General features: G+C 42.1%; 1 protein-coding gene across 7 annotated transcripts in view; it reads left to right on the top strand.

The window, feature by feature from the left end:
• Nucleotides 1-22,403, top strand: part of TTLL5 (tubulin tyrosine ligase like 5) — a 133,239-nt gene that overhangs the window by 88,269 nt on the left and 22,567 nt on the right. For 4 of the 7 annotated variants that reach the window (XM_056346234.1, XM_056346232.1, XM_056346233.1 and 1 more), the window contains one exon: nt 20,262-20,439. The exons of 1 other annotated variant lie outside the window; for it this stretch is intronic. In XM_056346234.1, the coding sequence (XP_056202209.1) occupies nt 20,262-20,439 (178 nt within the window). Of the gene's footprint in view, nt 1-20,261; nt 20,440-22,403 lie in introns of those variants that run through there. 2 more of the 7 variants (XM_056346238.1, XM_056346237.1) reach the window with 1 other exon arrangement.

The following is a 22,403-nucleotide window of genomic DNA, read 5'->3' as shown; positions in this document are numbered from 1 at the left end:
AAGAACAGAGGGATTGAATGGGTCCATCTTTGAACTGTGCTATTCCTGTGGGTCACAGTGAACCACTTTGAAATCTCAGAGCTGCATGTTCTGTATCCTCCCTACCAGACACACAACAGAATGCTGCTTTGTAAAAATGGAAATCCCCTTTGTAAGCCAGGCTTATGAAGGACAAGGCAGGTTTGCAACTTTTCCTTCATTTGCCTCATGTTGTCCAGGGCTGTCCTGAAGTTGAACTCATTGTGAATATTCTGGAGATTTCCAAGCCTGCCATGTACCTTTTCACTCCAGGAAAATGGAGGTGTCTAGAGGGTTGTGTTAGAAAGGAGGTTTGGTTACTGGTGAGAGTAAAGGTCTTGAACAGCTGAGTTGAAGACACTGGTGTTGTACAGCTGAGAATGAGAAATTGAATTAGGATTATTTTGCTATCTCGGTAAGCCTGTCAGATGTTGGGAGCAGAGTGTGATCTGAGATCCACATGGAAAACCTTTCTAGAAGGCAGCCCTCATGTGGGGCAGTCCCTGGACAACTCTGAAGTCAGCAGCCAAAGGGCTTGAAGTCATGCTGAGTTAAGGGTTTCAGTGACCAAGTACAAATGCCAGAGCAGGACATTGCAAAAGGGGCCAAAAGGTTTTCCTTCCTGCTAGGCTTCATGGCTACCTTCCATTGTACAGTGAAGTTTCCACCACCAATGCATATTCAAATTTTCCATCCAGCCTGAGGTCACACTTTAGCTTGGCTTGCTCAGAATGAGCATGGTGCCCTTTTTGATGTTTTATCTTGTGATATAAATGGGAATTCCCTGCCAAAAGCACAGACACCCCTTTTCTATCCCTGAAAGTGTTAGTCAGCCTTTACAATGAAGATCCTTTGTCACATAATTTTCCCCACCTTTCAGTCTGGGGGAGTTTTGTAGCTGACACAAGAGTTTGTGAATTGTATGCTGTTGGCTCTATGACAGCCTGTTATTCTCCAGGGCTTCCCTGGGCTGCAGGTATCAAGCAGCAGCTGTTTGTGAGCCTTGCAAGGCTCCAGCATTTAACAGAAACCTCTTTTGAAAAAGGGGAGAGGGGGGAAAAAAAGTGTAAAGCAGCAAGTATTTCAGCTTCCCTATGCATGTGGTGACAGCTTTGCTTGGTGATCCTGTTGATTAGCTCATAGGCTTTTGAAGGGTATATATATTATATAAGATGGGCAACCAGAATGCCACTGTGGAATGCCAGCTTTTTGTTTAGGGAATAGTCTGAATTACGATAATGAGTAACATTTGTGCTCAGTAGTACTTTCTTAGTCTACCCAACACTGGTCAAACTACTCACTGGCTGATAGTACAAAGTGCTCTGAGTAAGAGAGGGCTTGGTTGGTAATGAGTAAGAAAGCGTTTTGGTGGCTCAAGAAAGCTGGTTATTGGATTGTCCATAACCAGTGCCAACTACAAAGTTTAAGTGCTCTGTTAAAGGTAGGCTCTGCAATGTCAGGGTGGAAACACCGACGTATCCAGAGTCCTTTACCACAAGCAGTTATTTCTAGGGCTTCATTCTGTAACAATAGTTGAAAGATGGATATCCTCTTTTGAAAGAGAAAAAAAAAAAAAAAAAAAAGAGGGTGGGGGGGGAATGATAGGTAGTGCTTAAAGATACCACAGTTTCCAGACACTCTCCTGTTGTATTCACTGAACTCTTATTAACATTTCTCATCCAATTACTGTCCACAGCAAACCAGGTGGGGAGAGGCCAAGGCAGCCTGGCTGATCCAAGTCTACTGAAAACTGGCTCTGGGACAATAACCTTTAGTAGAAGGAATTTCAAAGTGCGAGCGCCTTATCAAAGACGCTGTTTATGTTCCAACTGCTGGCATTCATGATGTTGCGTGGCAGCTTTGCTTGAATTTCAGATTGCATCTGGCTCAGTAAATGTCTTCCACTACCCTTTCTATCTTTCTGCTGTCTGGCACATGGCACTTGACTGAAAAGTTAGTATAAGAAGATTGTTATCTGGCAGTGCTGCACACGCTACTTGGCAGCTGTCGGTCATGGATGCTTAGCCTGGGCAAGTCACCCTTTGGAGCAAAAGGACTGTGGTTTATGTGGTCTAAATCTTTTGTATGCATAAAGAATTCTTTATTTGCTTCTTCCTGAGAAAAAAAAATATTATAATCTTCTCTGTGAAGAATGAAGCCAAGTTGGGCTGTGAGTATTTTCAGTGTTGAAAACTGAGTTTTCTGCAAAATTCAGCTCAGAAAACGTTCAGTTTGGTAGACCATGTGAAGAGGAGGAAGAAACCTCAAGTCTGGACCTTCTGTTTCTTTTTTGGTATTGGGATAAAGATGCTGATGAGTAAAAAGGTGTCAGCTTCTCTTCACTTAGCGTTTTAAAAAGCTGCAGATACCAAGACTTGAAATGAGTAAGTTTTAAGAATTTTCTTTCTTGCTTATGATGACTGAGTGTAGATCTGCAAGGAGGTAACAGTCATACCAACAAAGGCTTGGCATTCCTAGAAACGGTTTGAACTTTCGGATCCACATCTATTATTACAACTAATACAGCATCTTAAGGGAATTTTCTTTCCTGAGATTTTAGCCACAGAACAGCATAAATGGAATAATACTCTTTAGTCAGAAGCTTGGGTTTGACACCTATGTTGGTCTTCTATGGTACTGATACATAAGTATCTAGGATTTATGACTTCTGTCACTTACAAAAAAATCTGAATTTCAAATGAGAACTTTCCAATACTCATTAAAGACAACATACTGACTTCTATTTCCCATGGCTGTTTCTTAAAATCTCAAACTGTGGTGTTAGAAAAAACTTGAAATGACTTGTTAAAAAGTGTTCTGTTCAATATATTTCTGATCGCAGCTCCACTAGAACACACTTGGGTGTAAGAATCTTTGCCAGTCTCATGATGCTACAGATTTTGGCTTCTCTGTAAATACCTTCTGGTAGATGATAATTTGAACAGCAGTTAAAGGTTTTCCAACTCAGGCAGTCAACATGGCAAAGAGAACACAATCTCATCTGTTGTGAAGAAATCAGCAAAGAAAACCATGTGTAAGGTCTAAGCACAGGCTCTTGAAACTCTGAGCACCCCGAAAGTGATTCTTCAGAGACGGTGCTGTTCTTAAAATTAGGTGTGTTGCTAAACATACCTCTTTCTAATAAAGAACCACATATAATATCTCCAGAATATTCTCCAAGAGAGTGAGATTTTGTTTCCTATTGACACTGATCACCCTAGCTTTCTGTTTTCAAATTTCCTTACAAAAGAAAAAAAAAAGAAAAGCAAGTTTAGAGCCTATCCCTTATGAACAGTTCCAACAAAAGCTGCCTATTAAGATTTTTTGGAACAGCTGCCTTTCATAGAGTTTGGTTTTGAATATGGAGAACTCACTAATCTTTCTTCAAATTTGAAAACCCTCAAGAAGGAGCTGTGTTTTAATGTGGAATTAATTTCATTAAAAATCCAAAGGAACAATAACTTTCTTTGTTATTTATTAAAGTTCACAAATACTTTAATGTAGTTAAATGCGTATCAAACATTTTAAAATTATTTCTTAAATAAAATAGCTTAATAGATACTGCTAAAATAGTTTTGAAAGCCCAGTTTTAATAATTGGATTATTCTGGTAGATTTCAAGAAACTTGGATCTAATCCAGTTTTAGTCATTTAAGTGTTTTGTCCTGTTCAGGACATTGTTTGCATAACTGATTTTGGTTTTTTCAAAGGTCAGAGTCATGTTTTCATTTGTTTCTGAAATTCCACTTTCTTGCTGCTGCTGATAACCTAAATTATATAAATACTAAAGTATCTTCTACTTATCTGTGTGAAGACAAGGGAAGTTATGAAGCTATGCGTGACTTTCTAGGTCATTTTGAGGCATAGGGGGCAGAGTAAGATTCATGTAGTGCAGTGGTTTTCTTTGTTGGTATTTTCTAAACAGAACAAAATCTTTGTTAACATATTATAACCTCTGAAGCATTGCAGAACCTGAATATATGAGTGTATACATTAGGCTTGTGTTACAGGAGCACTTCTGTGAAAGGCAAGAGAACTATGGTGCTGGGTATTTTGTTGTTTGCATGTCTCACTCTGAAATTATCTAAATTCCTGATAGCATGTAACTTCATAGACTGAATTGTTCTGCTTGTTGCTGCAGAATGCATGGTTCTTTGCATCTTGCTTATCAAAATCTCACTCTTTTTATAGTGTATATTGTTAGGTAGCAAAACCAGGTAACAACTACTCTCATCATTTACTTTCAGCTTTTTTCTAATGTCTGTTATTCACCTTTATGCAAGAGCTTGCTTATTGTCTTATACTCCAACCAGTCTCTAGAGAGCCATAAACAGTACACAACGTGAAGGTTAACCTCTTTGTAAATGTTCCTGTGTTCAGCTCAAGCCATCTGGGAGGCCATGTTTGCACTCATATTTGCCTTTACTATAGACTCATTTTCTGTGAAATATATCAGTTGTGGCCTTTGTGAGAAAAGTCTACTCTATTTAGAATGTTTGCTGAATCATCACGAAAAGGCATCAAGTATAAAGTGACATATAATGGAGATGTCTTGATCCAACAGTGGACACTATTGTTATTGTCCTCTCTTGATGTGCCTTATCTATGTTAGGAGGGGACTCTTGAAAGGACATTATTCTACCAAGTGGCTGGGATATTTTAGCCTGTCCTTATAAGGGTTTAGTATCTGCAGCTGCATCTTTGATGTGCTCATGCTTAGCTTTATGTGCAATCACTTGGTGAAATTCCTGAGGTAGTGATTCCATGGTTCCCATCTGTGTTCCTGAGTCTGGGAGCTTCTGACTAATTATACAATTTTCTCTGTACACTGTAGGAAACAATTCCATTTTGGCTCTAGAAAAAGGGATTGGGTTGGAATGGAGTATAGAATTGCATAACTTTTTTTCATCTTTAACCACAAATTCCTGTGAAAGCTATTGCACTTCCTCTGAAGATACCTACTCTTGGCTTTTGGATTTCAGAGTCATTAGAAATATTCAACACCCATATACAGTCCAGAAGACCTAGCAATCGAAAGGCCTACCCATAATCAGTCATTAAGGAATCAAGCAAAGTTGCGTTCCTAAGGAAGCAGCACTGTCATAGATTCCTATTCTTAAATCCCAAGGGGAAAAGATGGATATAGTGTGCAGTGGGGATGACCAGCAGAGCTGGTGCAACTGCATCGTAGACTCTTCTGTCACACCGGAGGAGGAAACATCACAAATATGGGTGCCTGTTCAAATGGACAGAATCAAAAAGCTTTTTCCTAGGTGCTGCAAATAAAACCAGTGCTTACAGTCTCTACCTCCTAGCTGTAGTTGTAGATGGAGGCAGAAATCTCACTTAAAAGATTTCAAGCTCTGGGTGATCCAAGTAAGTTTTGTACAACTTGAGCATCTTCAGCAGACGGGATCTGACAGAGAGGGATCTTTTAACAAATCTTAGGCAAGTCTGGGAACTGCCTTTAGAGTGTGCCAGCTCTTTGTACTATACAGTATAATTATCTGAACATCCTTTTACTCATCTTCCTCTAATGACAGATTTTGTCTGTCATCAGATTTACAGTTTCTTGGGGAAAGATATCATTGACCCAGCTTACTGAAGTAAGTCTGGGCCTTTTCTGTAGTTTCAGAGGTGTAATCACAAAATCCCTGTTCTCTGTGCTTAATTGTGGTTTGTCAGCTGGCCTGCTTGGTCAGCACATGTGTCGCTGCCTGCTGGGGAAAGAGGGAGACAACTGAGTGATTTGGGGCTCTCCCACAATTTTCCACTCCACCACCTGCTTTGGAAGTGGCTGTAGAGCTGCCAAACATGCTGAAGTGGTTAAGTGTACCAGCTCCTAAAGAAGCTGAAGGGGAGGAGTGGTTCTTGCCTGATGGGTTTTCAAAAGGAGCTGAGACTTTGAAGTTCTGTTTTAGCAGCTGCCAGGTATGCCGCCTCAGCCCTGTGCAGCACTTCTTCCCCCAGCCTTCGTGTGTTGCATTCTTCTTTACAGTGCCAGGATAGAGAGAGGGAAATAAAATTAAATTAATTAAACCAAGTATGTGGGCATTAGCAATAGTATTGCTTTATTATATTTTACTCTTTGAGTTATAGTGCCTTGTGCCACGTGTCAGTGAAGCACCTTGCACTTGCTTGGGCCTATTAGAGTAATAAATTTATTTCACTTCGATTTTCTCTGCCTTCCTAATTACTGCTTCCTCATGGTTCTTCTGCTTTGCCCCCTCCTAATATAATCATAGTCATTTGAATCTTTTGTTCTGTAATGGCCACATGAAATAGGCAGAGATTTACATCCTTGATGCCCCAGAACTTCTTGAGGAGACTAGAGGGACCAGATCATCTTTCCAATAAGGAAAGAGAGAGAGAGAGAGAGAAATGTGGTGGCTAAACTAAAGCTTCATTAAAGCAGGAATAGACGCTACTCACTGCCGTATCTGCTGGAGACTGGTTAGCTGGGAGCTTCCCCTTTACTCACTTAAGTCTTCTCTGCCAGAAACAAGATGCTGTAACATGGTTTACTCCATTGAATACTGAACTCCTTTGGGATAAGGTGAACTCCTCCATGATTTTTCTTGTTGAAACATTGGGTTACTGGAAATGCTGCAAGCTGAGCTCTGTTCTCAGGTAAAGTAGATTGATCCCAATAGGAGGTGGGAATTTATGGAACAACGTATTAGAGTGGCATGGGGACTGTATTCTGTAGAGCTTAAAACAAAAGACCAGCAAGGAGGCTAAAATTGTAAACTGAATAGTCTCTTCTGGCAAGGCAACATGCTTCTGTGGTATTAATCTTTTGAGGACAGACTGCCAATAAATGGGGAGATTCTTGCGCTGCAGTACTTGAAGAGCTTGCTTTCTCAGGTGAGTCTTTATAAAAAGAAAGTCTTTCCACTCTTTTCTTGTAGTTCTTTATAATCCAGTCCTGGTATGTGACCACAGCTTTCTGGAGGCAGTAGTGAGGGATGGATACACAAGAAGTTTCGGGAAGGAGATGCGCTGGGGGTATTTTTGTTGTTGTTCTGGTGCTGGCTATGGATTTTTCTAAAATATTTTCTCTTTCCATATTTAAAATTTATAACATGTAATTCAAAATTGAACCTGTCATTCTGTTCTGAAGGTATTTTGTAGGCTTCAGCTGTCAACAAAATACAGCAAATTTGTTCGAAAAATACCTTGTGGATTTTTAAGGCAGAATTCTTTTCTGAAAAGAAGTTTGCTGCAAGTAGGGAATATCTGGAGGATTCTGCGAAGGAACACTACAGACCTGGAAAACTTCTGTCTGTTTTAGTTTGAAGACCATTGCTAGAAACTTACCCTGTCTTGGTTGAAATAAGCAATTCCAGAATGCATCTCCTGTTATGTCTAAGGAAGTTGGGCGACCAGTGGAGAGAGGGGAAAAGTAGTATTTAACTTTTACAATACAAATACAGCATTGTGTGGCCATCACGAGGCTTGCATGGATTCCAAAAAAGATAGCTGTAAAACAACTAGCACCACAGCCCTGGGATTGCTTTGGTGCCAATGTGCCATTGGCCATAAGTCTATATGTCATGGTTTATGTTGTCTGTGGTCTCTCTCTATCAGTAGCTTGCTTTTTTTTTCTCTGCAACGTTTTGTGATAGGATGGTCTTGTCTATGCAGCATACACAGCTCCTGAGTCAGCTTCTGCAATAGGTAGTAACTCATACTAGTATTCTTTCTTTGTGGATCTGAGCGTATTCCACCCACCCCCTTACCCCAATTACATTTTATGTATTCACTTTGTTACAGACTTTAGAAAGTGTGTGCTGACACAGGCACAGTCATCTCTTCCTATTCTTTCTCTATCCCATTGTTAAAAGTTCAGGGAGCCACAGCAGGTGAGTTATCTTTGTGCAGGAGGTAGAGGTAAAAACATTTTCTCCCTTAATTCCAGCATAACATAACAGCAAAAGGAACATGAGGAGGAAAAAAAATGTTCTGTGTAACAGGTGGGAGATCACTCTCAAATCCAGTCTGTTTCTTGTCCCGTGTTCTTACCTTATCTAAACCCACTTGAGGGACAAGGAGAGCAGAAGCTGCATACAGAATCAAGTTTATAACGTCAGGAGGATAAGAGTGCTAGAGATGCTTCTTTGGCCAGCTTATAAATGCCATTGGGCTTAGGAGGCTGCGTAAGTTTACCTTCTGTTTATTGGGAAACTCCTTTAGCTTCATTACATTGGAGCTAGGTTGATAAGTTTCAGTTGTTTAAGGGAAAAGATCTCTTGAGGACCTTTACTCTGCCGTTGTACAGATGCTTGGGGAATTGTCCAAAACCAAGAGTCTGTTAACCACAAGCATACAGCCTCACGGCAAGGACCCAGAGAAATGACCTTTAGTTCTTGGTTTTTTTGTTTTGTTTTTTTTTCTTATTTTACTGCATTTCAGCAGCTAGATGTTATACAGATTTAGTTGTGTTACCGCATGGTAGCAGCAGATGCATCTTGCTGGTGCCGTGCTACTCTGCTGCTTACCTTGAGCATTTCTCCTAACGTGACTGGCCTAGCTAGCTTCCAGGTGACACTTTCCACAGTCCCTGACTAAGTGAATTTGTACATCTTTGCTCTGGAAGTGCAGAACAGATTCTGGCCTTCCCTTTAGGTATATTTAGGTATAGATTGCAAGTGTAGAAGTGTCACTTCTCTTGTGAAGTTCTGCGATGCCAGGGAACTTTATATTTCAGCATGCTTCATCCCCATAGACAGACCATTTAAGCTTTCAGATTTATCAAGTCTTCTCTGAGATGTTTGTTGGAGGGTCATCTACCGCATAGCAAGATGATAGGTGTACTGGATGCTAAGCAAAGCTGGTTGCTTTAGCGAACGTCAGTGGAAATTTTGTGGAACCTAGAGGCTTGTCACGTTCTTCAGAGGTTTCTTTATGTGCTTGGTATTAAATATCTGGACAACAAAACACCTGAAGCTAGGAGCATATGACATCTCTACTCCATGGTCATACAGCACAATTGAAAAATTCATTTGGGCCTCAAGTGGTGTGACACCTGGACAGCACAACCCTGGAGGAACCCTTAAGGCCCTGTAGTGTTAACACCATCCTGTGCTATGTCTTCTGGGAGGCTGATGGTGGCAGGAGCATTTAGCTCTGAGCTGGGCCAGTGTGCTTTGACTACTCTACCCTGTCTCATGAATCCTAACCCTACAAAACTCAACAGCCTGGTTTTTGTTTGTTTGTTTGTTTATTCTTCTCAAATGCTCTAGATTTCACCAGGTTAGCCCAACTGTAACTTCTTGCTTGCCTCTTGAGACTTGAACAGGGGGCCTGAGCTGCTTTCTTCATTCCCCATTCTCTTATTCAAGTGGGATCTTGCAGCTGCTGCTTGAGCACATATAGCAAAGAGCACCACACTCTGGGAAAGCCTATGCAGGAGGAAACTTCATGGAAAATATTAAGGAGAAAAAATGTGTTTGATGGACTTTTAATATAAAAAGGGGGGGGGGGGGAAGAGTAGAAAAGGGGGAGAGGGAGACTTACTCACTGTAATAGGAACCAAATGTTGGCTGGGACAGCAGCTGCACTCTCACTCCTTCCCTGTAAACTGTGTGATCGGCTTTTCAAAGGAGGCATTACAGGGTGCAGGGCTAACTTACTGGTCCTGACTTAACCCTTGCCTCTCTGGAGAGAGGTAGGGAATATCGGTTTCCAGGAGAGATTAGTGACTTCAATTACAGACCCAGTCATAAGCCTATTCTAGACAGATAGCAGTGTCTATTTACTGTTTCCATCCTTATGTGCTACTGCTGCTATCCACCCATAAAATGCAAAATCTGCTTGGCTAAAGCACTAAAAAAATATATGGCTAGGAATAAATAGAGCCTATCAGTCTTTTCCAGTTTGATTTTCAATAGACTTGCCTACATTGATAGCAGAAAAGTAGAAGAGTGTCAGTACAAGTCATGTTTTTTGTTGATCCACTTGATCCATGGTAGCATTTTACAGTGGAAACTGTGCAGCAAGAAATACCCTTCCCATCTCTGTAAATGGTGCAGTATTCCATCTTAAGTTTCTGGTACTTTGAGTTCTGTGGATTGTGTATAATCACCCCAGAAACTCTGCCTGGGCTAGACAAATGATCAAATTCAAGCTGGCACTTAACGTGTTGTCTGAGTCTGAATTACTTATCTTAAAGCACAGCTAGACAGTGCAGTCAAGTAACCTCACTCAGACTCTTCCTGCTCTGTCTGAACTTCATTAATTAATACTTTAATTATACTTTAAAATTGGCGGGATGGGGACACACACCACATGACACTGTTCAGGCAGTTGCATGTCAGATTTAAGCAGCTAATCTTCCCCAAGGTTTTCTTATGAGACCACAATGATACCAGATTTCTGTGTCAATCTTATTGTATCTATATCTTGTTAAAATACTTTTGCACTATATGTGCAGGAAACATGAAGCCAGAACCACCTTCCACTTCAGTAAAGTTCACCCCTATGTTTGTACTAATTGAGGGTAGAAAGGGTGATATGATTTTGTTAATGTCGATCACATGGAGATGTGCTCAGTAATCTAGATTACATGGAGGAGATACGCTCAGATGCCTTCATTGCTTCTCCAGTGACCTGATGAGCCACAACAGGACGAAGGCATTGAACTCTGCAGCCAGCTGGCTGTTAGTTTTCTTGATTTAGCCTTTCTGCTAGTGAATTTCAAAGCTGCCATATGTAAAGAGAAGAAAAAAAATACAGTGGTGTTTACCTGCCAAGTATTCTCCAGATCAGAGAGACTGACAGTATTTTGTAACTGACATGGAGCCAAGGATGCTACTAGGGGCCCAACAGAAATTGGCTCCACTGAAGGGTAAATACTTCATTTGCTAAGACTGGCAGGTTTAGTGCTCCTGGAAGTAAAAGGTTGATAATGCTAGCTAAATCTGGGAATAGTTGAGGTAGATTAGGCCTTGCCTGCAGAGGTTCTCCAGTGCTCCATAATCTCACCTGCCCTTCCCCTCCTAGACTGTCAAAGGCTGCTTTGATGCACCCCATTGCTAACCTGCTACACTCATGAATGTGCCTGTATATGGGGACCCAGGACCTAAAATGCACTTAATTCTTGATCTGCAGAACTGGGTAGGCACTACATTGCCTTTGTTATAAGAAAATCTTTTTGCTCCAAAAGGCAGGTTTCTCAATGGCAGGGAAATAGGAGGAAAAATTTTCAGAAGCCAGGGAGCAGGAAATAAATTATACAGCACCATATACCAGAAAAGGAGGCCCATGAACTTTGATAGTACTTATAAAGTGAAGGAGCAAGAAGGCAGTGGGCTTTCCCTGTATAGCTATTGTATATGCACATCTGGAATAATGTGCTCAGTTTTGAGCGCTTGCCTAGCCCCAAACACTGATAAAGTGGAAGAAGTTCAGAGAAAGGCAATATACAAGCAAAGGCCAGAAGGGACTGAAATGAGGAAAAAGATGAAGGAAGGTAAGTGTGCCAAGGCTGGCTAAGCTCAAGGGAGGCATAGCCCTAGCAGTGAAGGTTTAGACCTGAAATAAGAGGAAGGTCATGCAATAAACCACAGAAAATATAAGTTTAATTAGGAATCTCAGGGAAAATTGTTGTACCTGCCTGTGGAGTTATGCAGCTGAGAGTGTGACACATGAACTCTTCCAGCCACTGAAACATGTGCTAATCCTGCACTACAAGGAGATGAGTTGGATGCTTTTGTTCACATTTTTGTTTTTGAATAAAATTCTTGTAACAACATCAATTCTTTCAGTTGAAAGGGGGAATTGTGAGAATAGCAGAAGGGGACTCCTGGCATTTGCTAGTAATTATGCACATTAAAACGTCCTCGGATGCTTGAATGATGCCTCTGGTAGCTATTACAGTTAACCTGTGAATGGATCTGGAGATTGTAGTTAAGTCCACGGAACTTTTTGTGTTCTTTGCCTCAAGCAATTTAGTCCCAAGGCTTTTCCGATGGACCTTGTACATCTTCTGTTGTCTCATGGCACAAAGATACTGATGGTAAGAGCCTCTGTGTAGGTAATAGTAGCTTGAGCTGCTGGGCAAGCGGGGAGCTGAAGAACTAAGGCTGGAACTATTACAAGATGCCTGCATCTGTGCCTGATCACTAAGGAGGGAAAGTTTGATTGATGGTCTGGGACAATAACTCCTACATCTCTGCAACACCTTCACCACGGGAGATTGTGTTTGTCACTTTGAACTGGATTTGAACCCAAAATGCAGTTCCACATGTTTATTATGCCAGTGCAGCCTTGACAGGCTGCTCATTAACTTTAAAAGCTTTTCCTTGACTTCTCTTGCAGAGCTCAAAAGCAGACTGCAGGCCAGGTGATGGCATCCTTGTTTTATACAGGCCAGCTGCTTCCTGCCTGCCCTTTCCCTGTTCAAGTGCCTGCACCGTGGCGAGTTCTGGACAGCTCCCTGGGCCTCAGATGACTCCCAAGTCCTAGGCTGAGCTCTTTTAGGGATATTAAAAATGCTTTGTTCCCCCCTGTTTTTTGAAAAGCTACCTTTACCTTTGTAACATAGCTGCCGCTGGATGCTTTACGGGCTTGCACATTGCAGCAGTCCGAACTACAGACCATGCTAAAATGCAAACTCTTGCTGACTAATCTACAGCAAAGTCACTCTTTTGTAGATGCCCCTGATAACAGTAGAAGCCAGGAGCAAGCCATCCTCAAAGACTTGTTGCTCTGTTTTTCAGTTTTTAATTTATTGCTTTTGAAGCTGAGGGGAGGGAAAGAGGGAGAAAAGACAAAGAAAGGCCTTGAGGCAAGTGGCGCTGTGAGAGGCCCGACAGTCCTGCATCCCAGCCAGGCCCCCAGCATCCTGGGCTTTGTCCCACTATGTTTATCATTGCTCCATAGCCAGCCCCAATCTAGGGCCTATTGTTAGGGATGGTAGAAGCATGTAGTGTGCCAAAGAAAATGTTCTGTGTTTTTCTGAGTGCCTGAACATAAGTCAGCAGGATACTGGGAGCTGCCATACTAGACAGAATCATCAGTTACTATGCCAACTACTTTCTAGCAGCTGGTGCTCGCCCAGACTTTGTACTGAAAGCTTCCTGGACTTGTCATACCGCCTGAATGCCCTGTGGGAAAGAAAATGTTGCCCAAGATTGTCTTGCATTCCGTGGCAAGGTGGGAACACTGATTTATAAATGTACTGGGTTCAACTTATTGCCAGTAACGGCCCTTGTTCATCCTTAGCTCTGGCCTTTACAGGAAAGGATGCAAAGTACTTTCGCTGTCAGCTTGTTTCCTCATTTAAGAGGAGGATAATTCTTTTCTCAGTTTGCTAGACCTCCAGCTATACTTACTCCTGCTATGATCCTATCAGTTCTCACAAACTAAGCAGGGTTAAACATAGATGAGTATTCTTCAAGAATGCTGAAGTATCATTTTGACAGGTAATTTGAGCCTAGTTTGCATTGCCTTTCAATGGGATGTAGGCACATTTCAAATGTTTCAAAAGTGCCTGCTTAGTGAGCAATATACGAGGAACGTCAGTATACGTCATGAATTGGTATTGTTGCCCGCCACAGAGGAGTTGGTATCAAACAAGTGCCCAGCTGTGCCATTGGAAGAAGGCTTCAGTTGAAATATAAAGGAAAGCCCTATGTGTAATATTTATGATATTAAAAAATCCTTAATTTTTTTGGGGGGGGAACAGTGGAAGCTTTAAACCCAATTTATATCCAAATTACACATTAAGAAAACATATTCTGGATCCCTTCTACTCCTGCATTGCTGTCCCTTCCCTTGATTATTTCCTTGTAGTTTCACTTTAGTAAGGATTTTTTGTTTCCCTGTCCTCTGATACTGTCTTTTATTGTATGGTATCATTCATCTCAGCGGTGGTGGTGTGGTAGTAGACCTTGCTTTGTCAGGTGTTTGAATGAGTTACTTAGGGATGATGGATGCTAGGAGAAGCGTGAGCTATATCATTAGTAGCTACCAGCATCAGTCTTTTAGTACAGACTTGCTGATTGTCAGATAGAATCTCATAGTTACAAAGAATTCTATGAGTGGTGTTCTGTGGTCTGGTCTTGTCTACAGCTTCGGTCCCTGGTATTGCCTTCAAATCCATTTGAAGTGGGAACGGAAACCAGCTCTCTCCTTTCTGTAAGAGGTGATAACCACATCCCTTCTGTATGGAGGCTGGATTTTATTAAGACTTTTTTTTCCCCTGTAGTCAACGAACAAAAGTATTAATATTTTATTAGCATTTAGTATTTTAGTGCACTAGCATTAGTTTCTAGTAAAGGGTAAGCAGTTGATTGCATAAGTGTTGCTTACATCAGAAAAGGGCTAATAAATTGGAAGAGAGAACTAGAGCAGAAGGGGAATTTGGAACCAGAAAACCTGGAGATGAGTGCATGGTGTTCTAGCACTTTTAGGCTGGGCTGTGATCGTAATAGCACAGAGATCTGTTGAAGTCTGTCTCAGAAGCAAACCTGTGTCTTTTGTGATGCAAAATGCTGCAGAGAGGTCCTATGCTGTCGGTGAAGAGGAAGAGGGAATTCTGGCCCAGGCTTTATGAAAGCTACAGTTGAAAGAAAGGAACGCTGTGGGTTTCTTGCCAAAAATACTGAGTAGCCCTAAGAGCTGCTGGAAGGACAGAGTCTTGCTTACAAAGGATGGGCCATAATGCCAAGGCTGAGATTTCCTGTACATAGTGAAGGCCTGAATCCTGGCCAGGTCCTCTAAACTAAGCAACTCATAAATAATCCTGAGCAAGCTGTGAGAAGATTGCTCACAACCAGCCTGGCTGACAGAACAAAACCCAATCTCTTCTGGTGGCACAGGCAGGAATTTCTCTTTCCCATTTACATGTAGGTGCATCTATGTCTATATCTGTCATCTGTACATGTGAGCAAATGAATATTGAGTCAATCATTAGTGTTCAAGCACTGAAATGAAAACAAGCAGGTCTGTGAGTGCTGACTCTATAATCGTCATTTCTATTGGGGGTGTGTGGGGTTTTCTGGTTATTTTTGGCTTTGCCTAAAATGGTGCGAGTTGTGAAAAAGCTTTTCCTTTGGTTTGGGGTATTTATGTAGTCTCGGTTCCATGTGAACTCTATAGTATCTGTTAAGGTGTGAGGTCCTTTACCGCTTTTTTCCAGCCTTCATTACTATGCTGAGCTGCTTGTAGAATTCCTTAAGCAGAAGAGCCAACTTCAGGAAGGGAGCAAAGGTGCTGTCATCCTTGGATAAATCATCCAACAGGCAGAGACTGAGAATAGAAGCTGCACCATGATGCATTCATTCCTGTGAGCATGGCAAATAGATGGAGAGCTGGAGTATGTCTCTGGCAGCAGCACATTGAGTCTCAGATCCTGAGCCATGTTCTGTACCAGGGCAAGCTTTACGTTAGATGTAATAGCAGCAACTTGATAACATGTTACATGGGGACTTTCCAAAACTGCAGATGAAACATCTTCCTGTGAAAGTGATCCTAAGACTTGTAAATATGCAGGCTTTCTGTTGTGAAATATTTAATGCTTATATTGGAAAAGGTTGAAGTGATGTATAATGAATTTGTATTGATTTCCATCTATAAAGAAGTATGGAAGCTAACGGAAGCATACTCAGTCCAGAAGGATTCTGCAGGCCATGAGAGTAAAATCTACTCAGGCAAGCAACAGTGTTTTCAATATAGTATCTACAGAAAAGTAAGTTCTATTGTGCTGCATTGTGTGGAGAGGAGGTATTGGAACTGCGGGGAGTTGTATACAAGACAGTCTATGCTGCAGAAAGATGTTAGCCAAAGTCTTTGTGTTTGGTTTTGTTTTTTTAAATTTATTTATTTAGTTCCTCCTAAAGATATAATACCATAGTTTCAACAGTGTTTTCCTGGGTAGTTTAAACCAAGCTTATCTGGGCAATATTATATACTAAAGAATTTATTTTGGACTCTAGATCATATATTGGTTAAAACAGAAAAAGTAGATTAAAATGGGTTAGAAACAAAATGAAAGCATTTGAGAATTAAGTGGATGAAGGTTGGAGCAAGGCAGCAATCCCAGTGCATTTTTAAAAATTGGACCATCAGTCTTCAGTATTTGTATTTCCATGATTGTTATTCCTTTGCTAGATATCTCAAAACAAAAGAAATGAGGATCAAGGAAATGATCCTGAAGTTTTCCCATTCAGTTAGTGGCTGTCACAGTACTACAGACTGCAGTCACAGTCCATCGTCTCTGTGGCACAAAGCCAGTTTGGCTATCAGCAGGCCCAACTTTAGTGGAGTTTTCATTTACATCAGTTTTATCTCCTGCATTTTGTCTTACTTCTGTTTTAGAACAAATCACTCAGTCTTTAGCTTCCCAAGCATTCTTTTGGATCAAGGGATAAATTTTTTGCCTTATAGATTCTGAGCTGGAGGTAGATACAAGAGAAGTTGGAACAGACACTAGTTTCTAGAATAAATTGTGTAACTCAAAAACTTTAAAGAGTGTTTGACTGAATTCTCTGACTTCTGACTGAGACCTGAGACAAGTTTAGTTTCAAACCCCTGATGCATAAATGATACTAGTTGCATTTTCACAGACGAGATGGATTATCTGGTTCAATGTCCTGCTCAGACAGTGGCCCGTGGAGGAGCAGTAGGTGATGTTACGGAATGGTGATACTTTCCCCAGTACTCTCTGGGACTCAATAATCAGTGATTTTTCTGGCCAGGAGATGGTATCTTTGTATATAAACAGTGTTAGTGGCTTTTGCTTCTGTGAGTTTGTCTAATAATTTTTGAACCCCTGTAAATTTTTGGCATCCTTAGCTTCCCGTAGTAAGAAGGCATCCACAGTTTAATTATGTGTTATGAGAAAAACTACCTCCTTTTGTTTGTTTTAACCTGCCCACCTGATGACTTCATTTGGTTTTTCCTATGTCTTATATCGTGAGAGGTGAGTAATTGTTCCCTATTCTCCTTCTCCTTGAAGCTCATGATTTTATAGATATTTTTCATATTTCCTTTCAGTTGTCCTTTTTCCAAGCTGGAGTCCTTATTTATTTAGTCATTCCTCAGTATATAAGCTGTTCCATACCTTTGATCATCTTTACAGCATTTCTTTGTACTTTTTCCAGTTCTACTGTATGCTTTTTGAGAAGAGAGGAGGCACAGGCATTAGAACTATCCTCAGTATGCAAGAGGTGGATGCAATTTTGGTTTATATGTTAGCATAGTAGTGTTTTTTTTCCCCTATACCTTTCCTAATAATTTCTAACACTTGAGTTTGCTTTTGAGAATATTTTAGTCATGTTTTCATAGAAAAATCTCTGATAGCTGTAGTTATAAGATCTCCTTCCTGAATAGAAATAAGTAGTTCAAAGTCCATCACTGCGTAAAACTAGGATTGCATTTCCCTGGGTACATGACTTCATAGTTATTAAATTGAATGTTATCTGCCACCTTAATGTCTGATGATTCAGTGATGTGTTTATTTTTATTCGTACTTCTCAGTGACTTTCAGCTTTTCAGCAGCAAACTTATTTTTATTTCTTTATTTCCTTACCCCCTCCTTGATCACTTACAAATGTTTCAAACGGCAGAGACTGTAGCACAGATTCTTGTGGGACCCCAGTGGTAATTTGCCTCCATTGGAAACTCTCCATTTATTCTAGCTCTGGTTTCATGTGTTTTAACTAGTTATGAAATCTATGAGATGTAACCCCTTTAACCGATGTTGGCTTATGCTATTTAGGAGCATTTTGAATGAACTTACCAAATTTCCTCAACTGAGAAATTGCTGGTGTGAAAAAGTTAGTCTAGGCAAATGGACAAATCCAATTGTTTAGTTCAAAACAGAGGTGTTGAATATCATAATCTTTCAGTAATACTGATGAGGAATTAATCGGGCTGTTTACTAAGCAGCAACATGACTATGATGGAGCTCCTGAATGCTCTTCAGCTTTGTATCTGGTACAGTTGATGTTTGTTTCAAGGGCTGGTCTGCAGTGTCCCCCAGCTATCTCCCGAAGGGTGCATCCTACTCCCAGTACAGTCCTTTGTGCTTTTCAGCTATCAGCATAACTTGACTTTACTGGGAGGGGTAACAGAGACTCCAGCTGCTTCGTGCAAAGGAGAAGTCTAGTGAGCTTTAACATCTGAATGGATGGTGGAACCTGTATCTATGCAGTGGAAGGAGCAGATACTACCCTTAGGATGGGAGTTGAGTCCAGCTGACAGCAACCTGCTGATAACCTGTGTGGTGAGCTGGTGGGATTGGAGAGAGGACAGCTGGCGATCATTTCCAAGATTCCTTGTGTCTTGTCTTGTCCTCCTCTGAAGTTAATGCTTTTTGTGGCATCCTGTGCCCAGTAGGTGACAGTGCTGGTCGGCTAGCAGCACATGTGCATCCATGGGTTGAGAGCTGAGCAACTGCAGGTAAAACCACAGCAGCAGAAGGTGGTGACCTCGTTACGGGGGCAGAAGGGGGAAGGCACGTTTGGAAGAGGGAAGAGCTCTCCCAAGGTTAACCACAAAACCAGATTCAGACCTATACAACTTGGGTTTCAAGGCCTGAGTACTGTTAGCAGCATTATGGTTGTCACTTTTCCAAGCACTGGTAAAGGGGAAAGAGCTAAAAGACTGAGACTCTTGTAGCAAAAGGGAGCAGGGGGTGAGAGTCATTTAGCTAGTGTTGCAGTGTGGTACAGTGAAAGCAAAGGACTGAGGAAGCATGGGTGAGATCCCTTGAACAGAGTCTAGGGAAATCTACCTACAGCTAGTGGCCCGTAAGAGTGAAAGTTGTAGTGATGCTCCAAGCAGGAGGAGGCCCAGAGGATGCTGGGTGGAGGTGCTGGTAGCTGAACTCCTTTTCCACTGGGTTGTCTTACTCTTCTGTTGCTGAAGAGCTGAGTATGGAGAGTGACCCTTGTCCTTGTCCTCTTATTTGCTTCGAAAGGGATGCATTAGGTTATTTTTGAGGGAAAGTGCATAGGGCTGGCAGTTGCTTCTGGTCTTGTTTGAAACAGCTTTCTGAATATTTTAAGGGTTTGCTGTGATGATGAAGCTTGTGGGGGAAGGTGCAACACATTCAAGAGAGGCTGTGACATGTTCAAAGGATCTAGGTTGTAAGTTTTGATAGGACCCTGAAGCAAGAGATTGCAGTTAACTCCCTTGCCAAAAGCATGACCCTGCATTCCAAAATGTGGCGTGAAAGATACCAAATATCTTATACATCCCAGTTACTAAGGACATATGTAGGAAATACAAGGGAAGTTTGCTCTTGAAATCCAAAGGAAATATTTGTAAAGACTGGCTGAGAGAAACATGACAGAGATCAGCAGAAACTTGGGCCTCAAAGGTTTTATTAGCCAGAGTGTCAGGATTCAGTGGGTCATATGGCATCCCGCCTTGTGAGCACAGGACGTGTGCGTTGCTGGGCCACTGTAACCTCTTCAGGACACCTTGTGGTCCTGTCAGTCTGCCACCTGCTCTGTGCAAAGCCCCTCGGCCTTGTGTAGAAGTGTGTTGGTGCTGCCTTCTCACCGAGGCTTACAAACTTTAAAGCATGCCAGTGAGCTCCTGTTGGTACTTATCATGTTGCAGGCCACAGCTGAACTGCCACTGTAAAAGCCTGGGTTGTAAGAGCTCCTGCCTCTTTGCAGGAGGCCTTTTCTTCTCTGGGAATGGCTTGCATTACTCCGATGAAGAAATGAGCCTATCTTCAGTCCCCTCAGGTCTTTTAGGTTGTAACTGTATAGAGTCAGTATGTGCCCTAGTTGCAACCTCACCCTACCAGTCCTTTATCCTCTCTTTGAATATTGTACTGACTGTCTCTCTTCCATTCTCACTGCAGCATGTGTATGCTTCCTGTAAGCCTTGTGTTAGTGTATTAACAAAATCTCTACAAATCCAAATAAATAATTATCTCATTAGTGATGGGAGTCCTTAGCTCTTTTCCTGCTGCAACTCTGTCTCTCTTAAATGCTAATCAGCCACAGACATGCTCCAGTTCAGATTTTTTTCTTGTTTTTTCCTTTGTTTTTCTCAAACATGGTTTTATGGCTAGTAATACAGTGCCAGCCTGGAATTCAAGAAACTCCTTAGAAAGATGGCATTTGGCACATGACACCTGTAGCAGGTGTTGTGCTTGCTGGAGCCACTTAATACAAATTTGTAGCTGGCTAAGTATTATTTTAGGAAGCAGCAGTGCCTTTGTAAGCAGGAGTCCTTATATGCAGAGTGGTGAAAGCATGATGGCTCTTCTTTTCTCAGGGCTCCAGAAAGTCATCATTTTGCCCGGGAAGGAGAGATGGAGAACAGTGTCTACAACAAGGTGACACGAAGTCCACTGCCACATCCCAACTATCAGCTCCATTTTGCTGCGCAGCAGCTTCAGCAGCAGAAACTTCAGTCACAACAGCTGTTGGAGCAAAGCCAAGTCCGGCACCAGGTAACTAAGAAAAAATCCTGCCTGGGATGCAGCAGCGCTGCGCGAGTCTTAAATGTGCAGAACCACCCCAGAGCCAGTACATATGGCACAGCTCTTATGAAGGCAGTAGCTCTTCAAGTAGGTTGCAACAAAACTGGTATCACGTGCACTGATTTTGATAGCACTTTGATGCTGTAGTTCCCAAAGGCTTCTTTCACTGCATTGGCATCCTCTTCTGTTTGGCCACTGGCATGCTGCTGTTTGCTTTCCTGCACCAGTTCAGGGCAGCCCCTTATCGTTCCTCAGACAGCCTTGGAACTGTCTGTGGTTTGCACAGTTCATTGTCACTTAGTCTCGTCGCTGATGCTTTGACTTGAGTTCTTCCTGGGCGGTGCTTCAAGCTGGCTCACTGTTGTATTTCAGCCTTTCTAAACATAGGGTCTTGAGGTTGTGTTTGCAGCTGTGTCCTCTGTGGCAAATAGACCCCATCAAGGCTTTGTCGACTAAATTCTCCTCCTCCTGGATGTCTTCTCATATGATGTAGCTACCAAAAGAGCACTATGTTAAGGGGACTCAAAAGTTATTTAGGAAAATCTTCATTCTTTTGAGCAAACATATTTTTTTTAAGAGTCTTTGGTGTGCAGGAGGCATGGCCACTGACTCTGATGCCAGATGCAAATTTTCTCTGCAACCCTGAAAATCTTCTCCAGGCCTCCTACGCATTTTGTTATTACTACATTTAAGATCTTCTTTCAGTGCTTTGCACAGAACTGTCTGACAAGATACATGACTTCTTTGTTACAATTGCAAGGAGAAAGGATGGGCCAATTGTCCAAGAGCTAGAGGAAATATGAAAAAGGGTTTGTATTATTGATGTTCTGGACAACATCTAGATGCCAGGGTGGGGACCACGGTGGCTGGAACAGCATTTCCATCCTGCCTGAGGAATCTTCCAAGGTTACAATGAGTTCATCGATGCACTCGTTACCGTTCTTTGTTATGATGAGAGATGTGTATTGGTTCTTCTGAGTGATGTCCAAGAAGTCTTTGGGTGAACAAACCTTCACTCAAAAGAGATTGGTCTCTGTTAAGAAGGAGCTGTTTGCTGGGCAGTGGGGCAGGACTGGACTCACACAAAACTGTGAATAGAGCTAACATGTGGAGGTCTGAACACCCACGCTCCCTCCTGTGAAGCAGATGAGTCACTAGTCAGGATCCTTGAGAATAGGTTATAGGCAGATTGCCCTCATCCTTTTCTGGGAGCATCTTGAAGCGAAGAGGCCCTTATGCCTTTGCTCCTTGCACTCCTCCTTTCAAGGCCCTCACTTAGCTATGCGGTTTCCATCCTTAAATTCCCTCACTTACAGTTGTCTTGCTCCCGCTCTGAGCAGGAGGTCTTCTTTTCATCTCTATCCAAGGGGCTCTGGGTGGGCAGCTGTGGCTGCTCATGAGCTCAGGAAAGGGCTGTAAGCTGGCTTGTGCCTGTGAGGAGGCTGGAGCTGGCCATGGGGCCTGGCTGAGCCCTCTTCTAATTGCTGACATTGAGCTGATGTTATTCTTGGCCTGGGGCAGAGCCATTACTCAGGAGTTTCTGTTAAAGTGATTCTTTGTTAAACCTCCTCTAACCCCCACAACGTCCCCCTCCTTTCTCACCCTCCCTTCTCCTTCTGAGCCAAGCAGTTTGGAGTTGCAGTATTGAGGCCATTGCCATGCCGCAGGGCTCAGGCTGTGCCAAAGTTGCCGTTAATGAAGAAAGGTATTTGCTGGACATGGGGGCTTTCAAACTTTCTGTAGTGAAAATCAGGTCTTAATAAAATTATTGTCTCTTGGATGCTTCCTCTCCCACTAGACATTATATGGAGCCAGCCAGACCTCCCCTTCCAGTCACAGTTGCACCGATCCTCTGATGCCCCTCCCAATCACTGCACTACCCTCATCTTCATCTGTCTATCCCTTGCTCTGTCTTTATTTCCTGTCACCGAGCA

Source organism: Falco biarmicus, chromosome 7 (assembly GCF_023638135.1).
Source record: "Falco biarmicus isolate bFalBia1 chromosome 7, bFalBia1.pri, whole genome shotgun sequence".
Lineage (NCBI taxonomy): Eukaryota > Metazoa > Chordata > Aves > Falconiformes > Falconidae > Falco > Falco biarmicus.
The sequence above is the reverse complement of the archived record's forward strand: the minus strand, read 5'-3'. Positions and strand labels throughout refer to the sequence as shown.